The sequence below is a fragment of the Plecotus auritus genome, assembly GCF_963455305.1.
Source record: "Plecotus auritus genome assembly, chromosome: 3".
Lineage (NCBI taxonomy): Eukaryota > Metazoa > Chordata > Mammalia > Chiroptera > Vespertilionidae > Plecotus > Plecotus auritus.
The window spans coordinates 151,711,050-151,728,451 of NC_137772.1; the positions used below are offsets into that span (position 1 = coordinate 151,711,050).

At 43.8% G+C, this 17,402-nt stretch overlaps 1 protein-coding gene across 1 annotated transcript in view; it reads left to right on the forward strand.

Annotated features, from left to right (window-relative positions):
* Positions 1–629: 629 nt before the first annotated feature.
* E2F7 (E2F transcription factor 7) overlaps positions 630–17,402 on the forward strand; it is a gene marked incomplete at both ends in the record, with an annotated part of 34,277 nt that continues 17,504 nt past the window's right edge. The window contains 4 exons of the mRNA XM_080660827.1: positions 630–722; positions 8,249–8,524; positions 12,805–12,973; positions 16,787–17,077. Coding sequence (XP_080516953.1) covers positions 630–722; positions 8,249–8,524; positions 12,805–12,973; positions 16,787–17,077 — 829 coding nt within the window. The remainder of the gene's footprint in view (positions 723–8,248; positions 8,525–12,804; positions 12,974–16,786; positions 17,078–17,402) is intronic.

Below are 17,402 nucleotides of genomic sequence, written 5' to 3' on the forward strand. Positions count from 1 at the left end.
TGCCAGCCTGCCACACCTCCCCTCCTCGGCTGGCGGGGAATAGAGGAATGTATGCCGCGGGACCAGGACCGCGTGGGGTGTCCTGTCTAGCTGCTCCGCCAGCCGGGCAGTACTGGGCACTTGCCTTTCCTCACTTTTGGGGGGCTACGTTGGAAGAGTTTATCCTTGGGGTCTGTTTGGGAGCTTGGAAAGGGGCTGCGCTAAGCGCAGAATGGATTTTGTCTAGCGATCAGATTTCCTCTCCCCCCACTCCCCGTTCAAACCTCTTTAAAGCCGAATTCCTCCCAGTTCTTTGCGCCAAAATTAACTGACCTTAGGAGACCCTGTACTTTCTGACAGATTTGCCCTGCACCTTCCTGACTTGTAACTTTACTTTGTTCTGTTGCTTTTCATAAAAAATTACTACTTTTGTCGACTTTTTCTTCCCAAGTTTTCAGTAATTAATGCGTGTTTGTATTCGTTCATGTGCGTTTTAGAGAGTTGGGGGTGGCTATGCTCCTGGAAATTCCCAGGATGAGTTTAGGAAGGGGAAGTTCATGTCCACGTCGAGCAAATAACAAATAGATATTTTTGTTGGGGGAGAAAGCATCTAATTGTAAAATCGTTTCTAATGTAATTGTGCATTACAGATGGAAGTAAATTGTTTAACACTGAAAGACCTGATCAACCCCAGGCAGCCCAGACTAGATTTTGCAATTGAAGATGGGGAAAATGCACAAAAGGTAAGTGCACTAAAGTCTAACATATTTAGGATAGTGATGTCTAATTCAACTAAGTGTTTCAATATGCCACTTGTATTTGTCTTATAAACCTAATGACTATGATGAACATTGTAGAAATATACTTTTTGTAATGTAGACACCCAAACCATTAATAATTGAGTTTCTCAGTCATTGTGCAGCGGAAAGAAGCTAGGTTAGATGTAGTGTTGGAACCAATCTATATTAATCAAAGATAGGCTGAACCCCTCAATCAAAAGTTTGTAATACTTGTAGTTGTCAACATTGGAATTAGCTAATGCTGTGCAGGAATGTTAACCCTGAGTACCCAGGAAGAAAGACTCTCTGCTATAAATGCTGGATTATTAAAATACTGTGAAATGTTCTTCATACCCATTCATTAATCAGCTCTAGAGGCAGTTCCATTCACCCATATTGGGAGATAAGTGACTGAGCCCACCAACACACGCGGCGTATTCTGTAGTGCTGCCGCCGGTCTGGTTTTGCACTGAGTCATTACCCCTTTTTTTTCTGCCCTGTGATTTGTAAGACCATGGTGGTGTCTTTAAGAAACATTACCAAGTAAACTGGCCACCAAACAGTGCCCTCCCTACCAAAAAGCTGTAAGAGCTTGTTAGTAGCAAACATCTAAGTGTGTTTAGGCAAAGGCAAATACATATAATAAACCTGAATGTACAAACTTTGAATATAAATCTGAGCATAGCAACTTCCTTGGATATTGAACTTTTCTAGGGTCCTGGTCTAAATTTTAGACTTAGTGTCAACAATGAAACTGCCTGGTTGCAAAGAACCTGTATGGCCCTTTGAAGAATATTTGACAACCATTAATTTTAGATAGGTGTGAAATTGTATGCTTTTATGCTTTTCCCATGTAGGGTTTTTCCCTCCTAGCATTCACTTTTTTTTTTTTTTTAAGAGAGAGTGGAAGTGGGGAGAGAGAGAGAGAGAAACATTGATAGGTTGCCTCCCGCATGTACCCGACTGGGCCAGGGATGGAGCCTGCAACCCAGGTACAGTGTCCTTGGATGCGAATCGAACCCGAGACCCTTTGGTCCGACGCTCTTACTACTGAGCAAAACCGGCTAGGGCTGGGTCAGTGACTTCTTATCAAGTGCCTTCAACTTCTGCTCTAGTTAGTTAGCATCAGTAAGTGCTATATCTAGTTGAGCTTTCACATTCTAATGGATATGGAGGAAAAACTCAAGTGACTCAAGAGTGATTGGAAAAGTGGTTACAATGTTTGAAATGGAATGCCTGAGCAGGAATTATTTCACCTCTTAAAGAGAAAGCAAGGGATAAGAACAGAGTGCTTCTGCTAGTTGCTTGGAGGGGCTTTGTCTCTTTTCCTGTTGCTGTGAAGGATTTCTAGGGATAGTGAGAACATGGGATTTGGCGTCAGATCTGGGTTTGAGTTTCTGCTCTGCTATTCATTCACTATGTCACCTCAAACAGATATATTTATTCAATCTTTAAACAAATATTTATGTCAAAGGTGCTAAGGGGACAGTTGTTTATTAGGAGTTAATATGTCTTCTAACCTCATTAAGTCTGTTTCTTTCTTCTATAAAATGCAACTAATAAATAGCACCTCCCTCTTTGGGTTTTTGTTGAGCACTCAGCAACACATACTGTTCACACTGTACTCAAACTAACAGCCCAAAGATGAATATGATGCAGACCCTGCCCTCATTTATTTGAGAGACTTTTAGGAACTCAGATGTAAAACTAACCAACTGTACTGTGATTTGATAAGTGCTGTAATTAGTGAGAACAAAGTGGTCCCCAGGGAACAGAGGAGGAAGAAATGAATTCATGGGGAGTCTAGAGAGTTGGAAGGCTTCCGAGGAGCTAACATTAAGGTTGTGATGTTCAACCCACAAGAAAACAAGAGTGAGTGAGAGGGACATTTTAGGCAGGAGAAACAACATGAGGTGTGGGTGTTTAAGAGATGTTCAAGAGATTCAGCAAGGCCACAGACTCATGGTGCTGAGTTGTTCCTTCTTAAAACCCTCTGAGGGATGCTTGCTGCAGTGTCCTGTGCATCATTTGGCATATAGAGCAGCGGTCGCCAACCGGTGGTCCGTGAGGTCTGAAAGGTTGGCGACTGCTGATATAGAGCATTTATCTTTCTTGACTGGTTAAGAATTCTTAAGGTACTGTATCATACATGCATCTTCTTATTTCTCATGGAGAAACTTAAAACATAAAGGAGTTTTCAACTTGGTTATTCAAATTTACTGGGCCCAGTTGTGGGATTATAAACAACTCTCCTAATTTGTTTACAGTGCATTTAAGCATGACAGAAATAGAAAATGGATGATTTGGGCCAAAGAGATGAGCCATGAGTATTGAGCTGCTTTGTGCAAGAAGTAACACTTGAGCTAGGGCTTCAAGGAATGAATGTTAAGACTTAGGCAAGTAGAGAACTAGTAAAGAAGTAGAAATGAGATCCTGGCTGGTTAGCTTAGTCGGTTAGAGTGTCATCCCAATATGCCAAATTATGGGTTGGATCTCCATTTAGGGCACATACAAGCAATCAATGAATGCATAAGTAAGTGGAATAACAAATAAATGTCTCTCTCAAATCAATTTAAAAAAAATAGAAGTGAGTGGTATATTTGGAGACAATGCCTAGATTTAGTGAGCACAGGTTTTTTTGGAAGGTCATTCATCTCTTTTGTGAGTGGTTAAGAAAGAAGGCGAATTCAGTTTGAAATATATCTATATATATATATCTGTATCTGTATGATTACAGGTAAATAAATATGTGCAGAAGGCAGCTGGTCGCCCGACTTTGGAATTCGTTGAAGGTGCTAGCCAAACACAAACTTGAGAATTATCAACATACAAGTTGGTTTTAAAATCATGTACATGAGAGTCATGAACTATGCAAGAGAGAGCAAGTAGAGACAAGTATCAGGCTGAGGTTTGTAAGAGTGGAAAAAGAGGAACCAATGGAGGAGACAGAGGAAACAGAAATAGGAAGAGAACCAACAGAGAAAGACTGTTATCTCAGGACCAACAGTTTTTATAGAGCAAAGAACAGTCAACAGTCTTAACTATTACAGTGAGGTCAAGTGAGGTATTCTGGCTCCCGGAAGGTGACCTCAGTCAGAAGCAGTGGATCAGAACACACTGATAATTTGAGGAACCCCTGGGTTATGATCAGGGCCAAGTCCTCAGTGTGGATTACTCATTCTAGAAGTGCTCTGAAGGGAAAGAGCTGTTAGTCAGTAGTTAGGGGAACTTTCTAACGGGTAGTCTTTGCAATGAGCCTTAAACAATAGGCAAGGCTTAGCCTGTGGCATTAAAGACCAAGTGATGGTGTGAACAGCAGCTCAGATGTGATGATGTGCAGGGCAGGTTTAAGAAAAGCAAGTGGACTGTTGGGGCAAAATGTGGAATTTGCATAAGATGGAACTGGAAAAGAGGTTGACATAATGCCAAAAGATTATATTATTTGAGGTCACATGATCAAAGCTGTATCTGAAACAAAAGCAAGACTGAACCCAAGATCTTTTGACTACCAACCCCTCTCTGTGGCAGCGTACAGCAGTCTTGACGCTGGTATAATCAATAATGATGAACATTTGTATAGCACTTCACCATTACAGACTGCTTTCACCTTCATTATCTGATCTGATCCTCACAGTAACTCTGTGGCAGGCTCTCCAGTGTGTGTTATTTCCATTTACATATGAAAACAAGAAAACCTGCGTCCTGGATTACTTTCTCCAGGCTCTGTCTGAGGGAGGAAGTGATTTCTAGGGTGTTGCAGCTTAGATTTCCTGACAAGCAGGTGTGTCAGGGAGCTTAGTGTGTAGGAGGTTTCTAGGGAGAGTTCTAGGATGAGTTGCCTGGAAAGGGAAGAGAAGGGAAGGCAGCAGAAATGAACAGAGGAAGAGGCAGATCTGCAACACAGTTTCAGGGGAAGTCTGAGTTTACCCTAGGGGAGGTCTAGAATGACCCATCAGAATAGTCCTGAGTCGGGCAAGGGGGCCGGACTTTTACATATCAGGCCTCCCCAGGACAGGGAGATCCCAGATGAGTCAGCCCTCTTTGGCCAACCAAGGCATTCCAGTTAAGGGCTTCCTGTTGGCATCACTTCCAGCAGCTGGGGGAATGATTCTTTCCTGAAGAGGTCTGGTTGCATCCAAGCATCTACCACAGTGCTGGGCAGCCTTGTTGGAAAGCCTTGGAGATAGAGACTTTAGTCTGAACTCCTTGTTTTATGGACCAGGAAACTTGGTCCCAGACAGAATGAACAATTTGTTCAGTACCAAAAAGATACGGAGCTGAGACAAAAAACACGTTTCCAAATTCTTGTTTCAATCCCCTTTCCACTGCCTTATACAGTGTCAGGATTACAGGATAAACAGGCGGATGGAGCAGGGTCTACTAGATAGCAGTCGACTTTCTACCCACCTGCTGAGACCTTGAAAAACAATTTGCTAGACATTTTTTTTCTTTTGATATAGAGGTGTGATATAATCACAACATATCAGGTAACCTGACTCTCTTCCTACTTTAAGTACAGATGTTCCTGTCTTAAGATGGTTAAACTTACAATTATTCAACTTCATGGTGGTGTGAAAGTGATAAGCACTTGGTAGAAATCATACTTTGAATTTAGAATTTTGCTCTTTCCCAAAATAGTGATATGCAGTAGGGTAATTACTCATGATGCTGGGCAGAGGTGTCAAGCAATAGCTCCCAGTCAGCCACACGATCACCGGGTAAACAACCCATACTCTACAATGTATTACGTTGCCAGTGTTTTTTGATATTGTGCTTTGTGTTTTCGCATCCCATCACGTCTACAAAACGCCCATCTGGGTCTCCTGCTTCTGGTGAGAAGAGGAAGGCAATTGCAGGTGCTCCTCGACTTATAATGGGGTTACATCCCTATAATGTAGCTGTTCAGAGCACATTTAAGGTAGGGTAGGCTAAGCTATGATCATCAGTAGGTTAGGTAGAGTAAGTGCGTTTTCAGCTTATGATATTTTCAACTTACAATTGATTTATCAGGACATAACTTCATAAGCCGAGGTGCATCTGTAATATTAAACTGTAGCGAAAATATATCTCAAAGTGTTGGAGGAAATGATCTATCGGAATTGCTCCTTGGTAAGAAAGAAGGAGGAACACATGGGTTCTGTGTCTACAGGTGCCATGGAAGGTAGAGAAGGCAGGTGAATCTCTGTCTGGCTCAGTAAGCCTGGACCACACCCTCTACTGTAGGGATACCTTTTTGAATAACCATATAATCAAGGCACTGTGTTCTCTGCACACTTGTACGGGGCAAGGCATTGTGCCAACAATTGTGAGGCATGAGACATGTACTTACTCCCTGACCTCCAGAAGTGCACAGTCTCGTGAATGAGACAAGACATTCACCCCGTAAGTTAAATATATTAGCTCTGAGTGTCAGAATGAATGGTAATAAAGACTAGGAAAGAGGAAAAGACAATAGCTAAGTTTTATTGCATGCTCACTATATGCCAGGAACTATTCTCATAACCCTGAGGTTGGTATTTTTTATGAACTTCATTTTCAGTTGCAAGGCTGAAAGCCTAGTGAGGAGAAGGAACGTGCCCTCCCTGGCACCAGGGAGTAGCAGGCACCAGAACCTGCATGCAGAACTGCTTCCCCCCGCTCCTCCCCCCCCCCCGCTCCATCGATACTGTGGGGCCTGCTGGGTACTGTGTGTTGGAGCTGTGAAAAAGACAGCTTCCTCCAACAGGCACCCAGGACAAGCTTATTTCTAGATGCATAATTTCAGAAACTCCTGCTTTCAGTATGTCTTGCATACCAGTTACTTTTCTACGGAATGAGGTTGTATGTAACCTCAAGCAAGTTATTTAACCTCTCTGTGCCTCGGTTTCTTCAGCTGTAGACTGGAAAAATAATAGTACCCAGGTCACAGGATTAGAAGAGGTTAATATCCATAAAGTACATGAAACATGGTGTGGCACATAGTAAACCCTCAATACTTTCCCTGGAGGGCCCCCTTGTAGAAGACTTCATCAGAATTGCACACTTGTAGGAACTTGTTAAGAGATATCAGTAGAGAGGGGAGGAAGAGATCAGCCAAAGAATATATATGCATAGCCCGTGGACATAGACGGTAATGTGGTGAAGGCCTGGGAGGGGCAGAGGTGGGGTGGAGAGAGGCAGAGGGGGGGGATGGGAGACATCTGTAATAGAGTCAACAATAAAAAATTTTTTAAAAAGGGAGTTAAACGATAATAGACAGAGAGAGAGAGAGATAAGTCGGTAGATGCAGCGCCCCAGGCTGGATGCTTACTGCTGCTGTGGCGGGAGAAACCTAGGCTCCTATCCCCACCCACTTCCTTCCTGTTCCAGAAGGACAGACCACCATGGCTAGTGGGAAGCTTCTGCCAATTCAAGAACAAGAGTTGGCGTGCTAACCCAGATTCCAGTTTCTCCCAATCTTTTCCCTCTGCACGTGTTGCTCGTTTATAAGAAAGCACTTTTTGTAAACCACTGTTCAGCCAAAATCCAAGCATGCAGCAGCTATAGAGTGCTACTAGTACAGGAAAGGGAGTGACAAATATTTAACCACCCACCTTCATAATTGTATAAGACGCTATTGCCTGGAGGTGACTTCTGCTATAAGAAGAGCCGAATCTTTCTGTTTTTGAATGCCAAAAACTGGTTTTAGGGGAAAGAAATTTGTTTTAATTACTCAGTAGTTCCAAATGTGGGTTCTCTGTACTCAGTCCTGTTTTACAAGGGACATAATGGACCCATCATTAATCTCAAAGTGTGATCTGAGGGTGGGTTCTACTCCACAAACTATTACCAAGCTGGAAAAAATTAAGAACAGAACTTGAGATAAGCACTTAGAAGTCTCTATAGCAATTTAATATCGCCCCCATGACACCTAAGCTTGTGATCAGTGGTCTCTTCTTACTGAACAGGCTGTAGGTCAGTTTGATTGGTAATCTCACGTGGGGAGTCATATAGGGTCGGGGTTGCATATGAGTCCTTTGAAGTAAGACTGCTCTCTAGGTTTGTTTTACATGTGGCATTTTGTTGGATGCACTTATATCCATTGGTCCTGCTCATTGTTATGTTAGCACTGTTGAACACTGAACTACAAAGCATTTGTTTTCTTCACTGGTTAGTGCAAACTTATAATGTTTAAGAAATATGGCACTTAGGAGTATATGGACTCAATTCACATTTGCCCTTTTCATCCCCAACTATTACAAGCATCCACCAGTGATAGATATACTCATGACTTCTTTCACAGCGATGCCATGAAAAACATGCATAAAAGGAGTAGCAGATTATAATCAGTTTCCCATTGGAGCTTCTCCATGCGTCCCATGTATCCTATCTGTCTTCATTAGTCCTATCCTACTATTTTTCAGCCCTGAACATATGGTCTGGTTGTATTTTCATGGTGGGAACGAAACAGTTCTCTTAGCTGATAGCTGACCTGTCTCATTCTTGCTAAAAGGTCTCTTTTTTTAAAATAGGAAAATATATTTGTTGATCGATCAAGGATGACCCCGAAAACTCCAATAAAAAATGAACCAATTGATTTATCGAAGCAAAAAATCTTCACTCCAGAAAGAAATCCCATTACTCCAGTTAAGCTTGTGGACAGACAGCAGACAGAACCATGGACGCCCACAGCTAACCTGAAGATGCTCATTAGTGCTGCCAGCCCTGACATAAGAGATTGGGAGAAGAAGAAAGGACTGTTCAGACCCATTGAGAACAAGGATGAAGTGTTTACAGACTCTCTGCAGGTAAACAGGCTGTGTTCCTAGCAGCTATGATAGAATTAAAATTTTTTACTTGATTATTTTTTAAAAAATCATAGAATTCTCAATTTTTTAGCTACTATTGAGCCAAAGACAGTAATAAGCTTAATATCTTTTCTTTATATAGCTGAAAGGGAATTCTCATTCTGTATCTCATTTTTCACAATGAACGCTTTCTTTTTCTTTTTTTTTTTTTAACAATTCTTTATTGTTAAAAGTATTACATATGTTGTATGCATGCATATAAGCCTAACCAATGGACACAGACACCAGGGGGATGAGGGCATGAGCGGGAGAATAGAGGGGGTAATGGGGGAATAAGGACACATATGTAACACAGTAATCAATAAAGAAATTTTTAAAAAAAGTATTACATATGTCCCCTTTTTCCCCTATTGACTCCCTCTAGTCCACCCCCACCCCAGGCCTTCAGCAACTTATTGTTTGGACACAGATAATAGGGAACACTTTCTTTTTATAATACTCCCTTAACCAATACATTTAAAAATCCATTTTTAAGCAATGATATTTAATAACTTTGATTTAATGGGGGAATTTGTGTTTTTATTAAAAATGCTGCTGTGGATTTAATTTTGCTCCAATTTTAAGGATTTTTTTTATTTTAATATATTTTTATTGATTTCAGAGAGGGAGGGAGGGAGGGAGAAGGTGGGATGAGAGAGAGAGAGAGAGAGATCTGACCGGAATCAAAACGTGACCTCATGGTTCATAGGTCGACGCTCAACCGCTGAGCCATGCAGGCCAGGCAAGGATATTTTAATCTAAATGTCTTTGACCTGGGAAGCTTTATTACTCTCATGTATGTTTAGTTTGTTGGTTTGGGCTTTAAAGTTATCTTTAAATTACATGTCTAACCAGAGCAATTAAATAAGCTGCATATCTATACTTAAAAAAAAAATCAGTGGTCAATAATTTTCACTCTCCCATCAAACTTTTTCCCAGACTTGCTAAGAAAAGTTGCTTATAGATTGGAATGTTATTTCTCTTCCAGTCATTTTGGTGGATTTTTTAAATCTATAAATATGTAAATTAATAGTATTGTTCTGGTTTGGAGATAAGAATATAAAGGGATCCTGTGACCACAAAGTTTGAGCACTATTCTAGGGTATATACCTAACAGTGCAATTACTAGGTTATTGAATGTTCAACTACTCACAAGACAGTGCCACATTGTTTTACCAAGAGCGGTTTGTTTCCACCAGTAATGTATAAACATATATTGAACCGTATCCTCTCTGACACTTGAAATTCTCAAATTTATTAATTTCTGCCAATTCAGTGGGTGTACAATTGTATATTATTGTGGTATCCATTTGCTTTTTCCTTGGTTACCGATGAGGTTAAGCTTCTTTCCATATCTTTACTGGCTACCATGTTTTCTCCTCTTCTGTGAAATACCTGTTTGTGTTCTTTGCTCATTTTTATTGATTTGTAGGGTTTATAATCCTATCTAATAAAAGAGTAATATGCAAATTGACTGTCATTCCAACACACAAGATGGCCGCCACAAGATGGCCAGCAGGGGAGGGCAGTTGGGAGGAACCAGGCCTGCAAGGGAGGGCAGTTGGGGGCAATCAAGTCTGCAGGGGAGGGCAGTTAGGGGTGACCAGGCCTGCAAGGGAGGGTAGTTAGGGGTGACCAGGCCTGCAGGGGAGGGCAGTTAGGGGTGACCAGGCCTGCAGGGGAGGGCAGTTAGGGGCAAGCAGGCTGGCAGGGGAGCAGTTAGGCATCAATCAGCCTGGCAGGGGAGTGGTTAGGGGGTGATCAGGCTGGCAGGCAGAAGCAGTTAGGGGCAATCAGGAAGGCAGGCAGGCAAGCAGTTGGGAGCCAGCAGTCCTGGATTGTGAGAGGGATGTCCGACTGCCCGTTTAGGCCCGATCCTACTGTGAGAGGGATGTCCGACTGCCCGTTTAGGCCCAGTAGGATCAGGCCTAAACGGGCAGTCGGACATCCCTTGAGGGGTCCCAGATTGGAGAGGGTGCAGGCTGGGCTGAGGGACACACACCCCTGTGCACGAATTTCGTGCACCGGGCCTCTAGTATATGCATGAAACTAAACCTGTACCAGTTATACGTGTTACATTTCAATTTGTTGCCTGTCTTTTTTTCCCTTTATGTTGCTTCTTATATCACTTGTACTTGTATCATGTATTCAGTTCTTACTCTTCCCTGGAGTTGGCAGTGCTACGCCTGTCACATATCATAGTTTCACTTGTGTGTGCATCTGTTTCTGGGCTCTTTTCTGTTCCTTCAGGCAATTTGTCCATCCCTCCACCAATACCATACTATATAATAAAAGCCTAATATGCTAAGTGTCTGGTCATCTGGTCGGCTGTCCAACCAATCAAAGTATAATATGCTAATGAGATGCTAAGGACTCTCAACCACTCACTATGACGTGCACTGACCACCAGGTGGCAGATGCTCTGACCAGTAGGTTAGCTTGCTGCTGGGGTCCGGCCGACTGGGACTGAGCGAGACAGGCCGGACATGCCCTGGAGCCCTCCCATGTCCCTCCCCAGCCCCCATCATGCACTGGTGGGGTCCCTCAGCCTGGCCTGCACCCTCTCACAATCTGGGACCCCTCGGGGGATGTTGGAGAGCCGGTTTCGACCTGACCGCAGAATGACCCATTGCTATGACGTGCACTGACCACCAGGGGGCAGACGCTCAATGCAGGAGCTGCCCCCTGGTGGTCAGTGTGCTCCCACAGGGGGAGTGCCACTCAGCCAGAAGCCAGGCTCACAGCTGGCGAGTGAGGCAGTGGCGGAAGCCTCTCCCATCTCCATGGCAGCGCTAAGGATGTCTGACTGCTGGCTTAGGCCCGCTCCCCATGGGCAGTGGGCCTAAACCATCAGTCAGACATCTCCCGAGAGCTCCCAGACTACAAGAGGGTGGAGGCCGGGCTGAGGGGCCCCTCCCCTGAGTGCATGAATTTTATGCACCGGGCCTCTAGTATTGTAATAAGCCTTCATATCAGGCAAAACAGGAACCTCAATTTTTCCTTCAGAATATGTGGACTATGCTTTGCCCTTTTTTCTTCCATAAGTACTTTAGATTGGATTTTAATTGTAATTGCATTGCATGTAGATTAATTTGAGAATGAACCTGTTTATGGTACTGAGCCCTCCTACCCATGAGTATATGTGTTTCTCTAAGTTTTAAGTCTGTTTCTTTAAAGATGCAAATTTAATATTTTATACAAATAGATATTTGCTAGATTTTTTTCCTAAAAGAGTTTTGTCTTTTCAGCAGCTTTCTAAATTCTCTTATTATTGTTAATAATGTGTCAGTCTTATATTTTTCATGTAAACAATCACTGCAGAATGAAAGTTTTGCCTATTTATTCCTTCCCAATTCCTGTACCTCGGTTTCTTTTTCTTGTCCTCATCCACTGGCTATCTCCAGTATGGTGTAGAAGAGGAGCATCCTTATCATTTCCCTGATTTTTAAGGGGGTAATTCCAAGGTTTTCTCTTTAAGACTTGTTTTCAGTTGGGTTTTTATGGATACACTTTATTCAAGTTCTCCATTCCTAGTTGTCGAAGAGCATTTTTGAAAATCATGAATGGTTGTTAAATGTATTAAATGTTTTTTCTGAAGCTATTGGGATCATCCTATTGCTTGAATATGTTCACTGAAAAATCTTTTGTTTTCTTAGGTTGAATTCAGCCCTTTTGAAATGTGGGTTGAAGAGACAAGGACACTAGTTTTGTGTATTTGCAATAAGAAAGAATAAGATTTAGCTGCTCTTGTTTAGTTCCATCAACCCTTGGACATTTGTGAACTTACAAAACAGTTTAATGACACAGTGGAGACCAATGCATCTTCAATTTCATGTCAACAGAAATCACTCATGATCTTATGAAAGACAGATTCTGATGGACCAGTTCTGGGATGAGGCCTGAGGCTCTGCATCTCTAACAAGCTCTTAGTGATGCTTGTCTACAGTCCAACAAACACCCTGTCAGCAGGACTCTAGCAACCTGTAAATGACCGCACTATTCATTGTTCACGCTTTTAACCAGTAGGCTCGGCCTCAAATTGCAAAGGACAAGAAATCCAGTCTAGAGAAGGTAATAGGCAGAATGCTAAGAAAATTAGTTTAGGAAATGTATTTTAATTAGACTCTAGGATGGTATGGAATTGGATGTCCCCTCAACTTGCCAGTACTGGCCATTGCAATTTCTCTATTAGGATGTTAACCATGATGTCTCCTCCCCTCCCTTCTGTCTGCCCTCTGTAGCTTCGTGTTGTTGGGGACGTTGCTGTGGAGAAATTTGAGAAGCGCAGGCCGAGCAGAAAACAGAAAAGTTTAGGACTCCTGTGCCAGAAGTTTCTAGCTCGCTATCCAAGTTATCCCTTGTCAGCTGAGAAAACCACCATTTCCCTAGATGAAGTGGCTGTCAGTCTTGGTATGTATCGTCCGGTTACCCAGTTATAGTGGGACACTGGTTTCCTGGGGCAGGCCCCCCAAAAGGGTGAGGACAGGGGCAGGGGGAGCTTCCTTCTGTCATGACCATCCAGCGTAGGCTCGCAGGGGCCTTCTAGGCCTGAGGGTCAACAAGAATTTGGTTTTCTTAAGCTTAAAAAACACTTTGACGAGACTCACATTACAGAGCCCTGTCTCCTATTTTAATTTCATCTTATTTCAGACCGACTAAAAAATGTCTTGAAATATCCTACTGTTTATTTTTACAATAATGCTTCTAAGGGTTCAGAATTGGTATTAGTTCTACTACAAAGCAAGATTGGAGAGCAAGAGCATTATGTTTGAAGCCCTATTCTGTGCTATTCACAAAAAGCCTGCCAAACTAGGGAAAGCACATCTGGTCATAACTCAAACAGCTAAACCTTATAACAAAGAGGAATGCATGTGTTCACATGGGAGGGTGTGTACAATGTGCAAAGCTGTATGTTCTATAAGTAAGTCCAGCAGCTTCCGAATAGAGACCCCTAGTGGACATGGATGGCAGTTGGTTTCAGGATGCCCATATTGTTTACAATCATTAAATAAGCAGGAATCACAAAGATTTGAAGGTGGAGGGTGTCTCCTTAGGAGGTTTTACATACATAATTTTGATAGATTATATTTTTAACTTGTTTATTAGTTCTAGTTCTTCCCATAGCCCAGAGAAATATGCACCAGCAGAAGATTGTCAGTCTGAATTATTCAAACTGATGGCTAAAAAGATTGTGCTTGCTGGAAACTGAAATAATGAGGATGCAATGGGTTGTGATGGGAAGACCATGGACGGGCTAGGCTTTGGGTCAGGGAAGGCTGGATTTGAAGCCCAGCTCTCCAATTTATAGGCCATGAGAGCTTTAGGAAGTTAATCAACCTTTTCTCATTGGGACCATAGCACCTACCTGGCAGAAACTTAGCCAGGTTGGGATAATGTCAGTAACGGGCCTAACTCGGGCCCTGGCATGGGTGGCTCTTACTGTTACATGGAAGTTTTCCCTCGGCTCTTACTAGATGTATCCCCTCTGCCCTAAGCTGTCCGTTCAACCTCTGCAATTAGGAAGGGGAAGTAGACTGCTTGGGGATCCGTTTTGAAAGCCAGAAATGGGAACACAGTATTTGGCACTGGTGGCCATGAGACAAGAAGGGCAAAGGGACCCATTGGAGGCACAGCGTCCTGGAAACGAGTCTTTACAAAGGACGAGGGTAAAGCAGCAAATCAGTGTCCTTCTCACTGGGATTCATGAAGCCAGGACCTTGCAGTGATGTCAGTGCCGAAGACGAACGGTTGGAGGGAGGAAGGCTGTGTTACAGGACAGACTCCACTCGGGGGCTGCAGGTCATTCTGCAGGCCCCCGAGTTGTGACTGCCTGGGGCAGAACCAGGGATTTCTGCAACAGCTGGCTAATGCCTCATATCACCCAGACCTGCCAGATGAACTTACCATCTCTCTTCATGTGAGGTCAAAAATGAGGTCCCTCCCGGAAATTATTTCAAGGGTGACTGACTCCGGATTGAAACTAAACTCCTTGCTGCATCCCGGGTCATAAGCTGTAAGACCACATTTTAACCAAGGATGTGCAGAGCAGTCAAATTGCACAGTTTCCCAGATTCTGGTCCCATGTAGATTGGACATGGATATTACAGGTAAGACGTTGAAGGACTAGGAGGACTTTAGTAAGTGGAAAATAGCACGGCCTAAGAAAATAGTTTGTGGGGCTGAGATGTTCTTGGTAAGCTCCACTGGGGACTAAGGGAAGCCTGGTAAGAATTGGTAAATCCTTGATGGCATAACTAGTGCCGTGAATTGGATGAACAGGATTGCCTGGATACAAAAGGAAAGGAAGGGTGGTGTCAGGGAAAACCTTCCTGGCAGGACAAGGCCCAGAGCAACTGGCACGTCTTGAGACCTGTGAAATGGGACTTTTCAGTGCACCAGACGGAGGACAGGTACACTCAGTCCTGATAGAAAAGCTGGGTGATGGTGCCGGCAGCAGCTGCACATGCATCACCAGCATCACCTACTAAACGCCTGTTGTGCACATTAAATGTCTTACTTTCCGGGTGGTCAGAATCTTCTTTTCTTTTCCCTTCTTGGGATGTCTAGCCACTAGATGGAGACTTAACAGATTGTATCTAATACAAAACAACAAAACAGCCGGGCATATGGCTGGCCCTGGGGTGTTTCAGTTGCATTCACATGACATTTCTAATGGGAAGGTTTATAGAATGTTACACTCTAAACACGATGTGTTAATATCGGAAAACAGACTGGAGCAAGGGACCCGGGGGACTGGACAGGGGGCTGCTGACTGCCCTGCCACCACCTTCCAGCAGACACCTGGCACCGACACGGGGTGAGGAGCCTTTCAGGGTCAGGAGCTGAAATGCTCTGATGGGCTGTGAAATGCCTCCTCATGCATGTGATGAACTTCCTCTCAGCTCCGGGCTTCTCGTTGTAATCCAGTCTGTTTCTCCTGTTAAGTTTTTGAAGGGCCACATGCTGCATTTGCTGCGTCTGCCCGGATTATATAACAGCTCCTGGCAAGTGCACAGAAAGAGGGCCTGGTTGCAGCTGCGCTGGTTTTCTCCAAGGTGCCTGGAGGCCTCTGTTATGGATACTTATCTGAGAGCAGAGGGAGAGGTGGTTCCAGAAGCCCGAGGGCCTGTTGCACAGGAGGTTTTTACATCTGTTTCCACTAATCCTCTTACGCCAGCAGCGACCTGAGGTAGCCCCAGTGCCACGCAGGAAGCGCCAAACAGTGAACATGTGTTGGAGACTCTTCATGTTTGTGGTCCCATTGAACCCTCCTCATCTTATGAGATAAATACTAAGTCACAGACAGGTTAGGTCGCTTCTCAGGGTCACCTGATTGGGACAGACAACACAGGGATTCAAATCTAGGCAGTCTAACCCCAAAGTCCCCACACTAACCACCATAAATATTTTTGGTAAATTCGGTAGACAGCTCATAATCCTAGCTATTTGGGCAGATCATTGGGCAAGCGGTAGGGAACTGATGAACTTGATGGTCCGTCTACAGTACACGAAGTCTCTGTTTCTCTGGGCTGCTTGGCGGGATACAGTGAATGAGAGCACGGGAAGAGTTGTCTGTAACCATGGTGAACCAGAGGGTACTCAGATGTTGTTCCAGCCCTAACTGTGGCTTCATCCATTATCTTGAGAAGAGGCCCAAACTCTTGACTCCTCAGTTTCCAGTGTGAAATAGGACACAAAATACTTACCATCTGTTTCTCTTATTGGACCATTAAGAGAGTTAGCAAGATAATTATGTTGCATCATTCAAACTCCAGGAAAGGAAAGTATTGTCCAAACAAGGTATCTGTTCTTGGACACAATTTACTTTATAGTCTGCATGATTAGGGCGATAAGTCAAAGTCAGCCAGCCAGCATTCACCAAGTGTCCATCAGGCGTGCTAGCACCTGTGTTGCTCAGTCCCACCACCCATTGTAACGTGCCAACAGGGCTAAAGAAAAGACATGTGCTGTATGTAATACAGGTAGGACATCAGCCATCTCTGGGTGGATGTTTTATCCTACTGGGGGTTAGATCACAAGAAAAGGGAAGAAAAAAATTTCTGTTACTCGCACCCTTTCGGGATGAATTTGTGGCGCAGCCACACTTGATGGACATTCCACTGGGCATCACGCAAAGTAGTTCACAGACATGGTCCAGGCTCTCAAGGAATTTATCCTCAAAAATGTCTGCATGATGATGGTTGGCTTGTGTCTTCCAAACAGGCGTTGAAAGGAGACGCATCTATGACATTGTGAATGTGCTGGAGTCACTGCACCTGGTCAGCCGCGTGGCCAAGAATCAGTATGGCTGGCACGGGCGGCACAGCCTGCCGAGAACCCTGAGGAGCCTCCAGAGACGAGGAGAGGAGCAGAAGTATGAGGAGCAGATGGCATACCTCCAAAAGAGGGAGCTGGACCTGGTGGATTACAAATTGGGAGAACGTAAAAAAGATGGCTGTGCAGAACCCCACGATCAACAGTTGCTGGATTTCTCTGAGCCCGACTGTCCCTCCGGTGAGTTCATTGTAACCACATGAGTAATAGCAGAGAGACAGTGATGGTCTCTTCTGAAGAGACTCACTGCTGAGATGGGAAGTGCCAGATTGACAACCCTGGAGGGAGGTGTCCTCTTACTCTCTCCACTGAAGAAAGGCAGACAGATGGCTCCCCCACTGGGTTGCCCACTCACCCTCACTGAAAACCTGTCTACTGGCAGGTCGCTTGGTGTTGGGTGTTTGGACCGCAGATCGCTAACAGAGCTCCCATTCCAGATTGACAGCCCCATGCTGGTTTCTATTTGTGAGCCTTTAAGGAAAAGTTGCTTTGAAAGACGTTATCA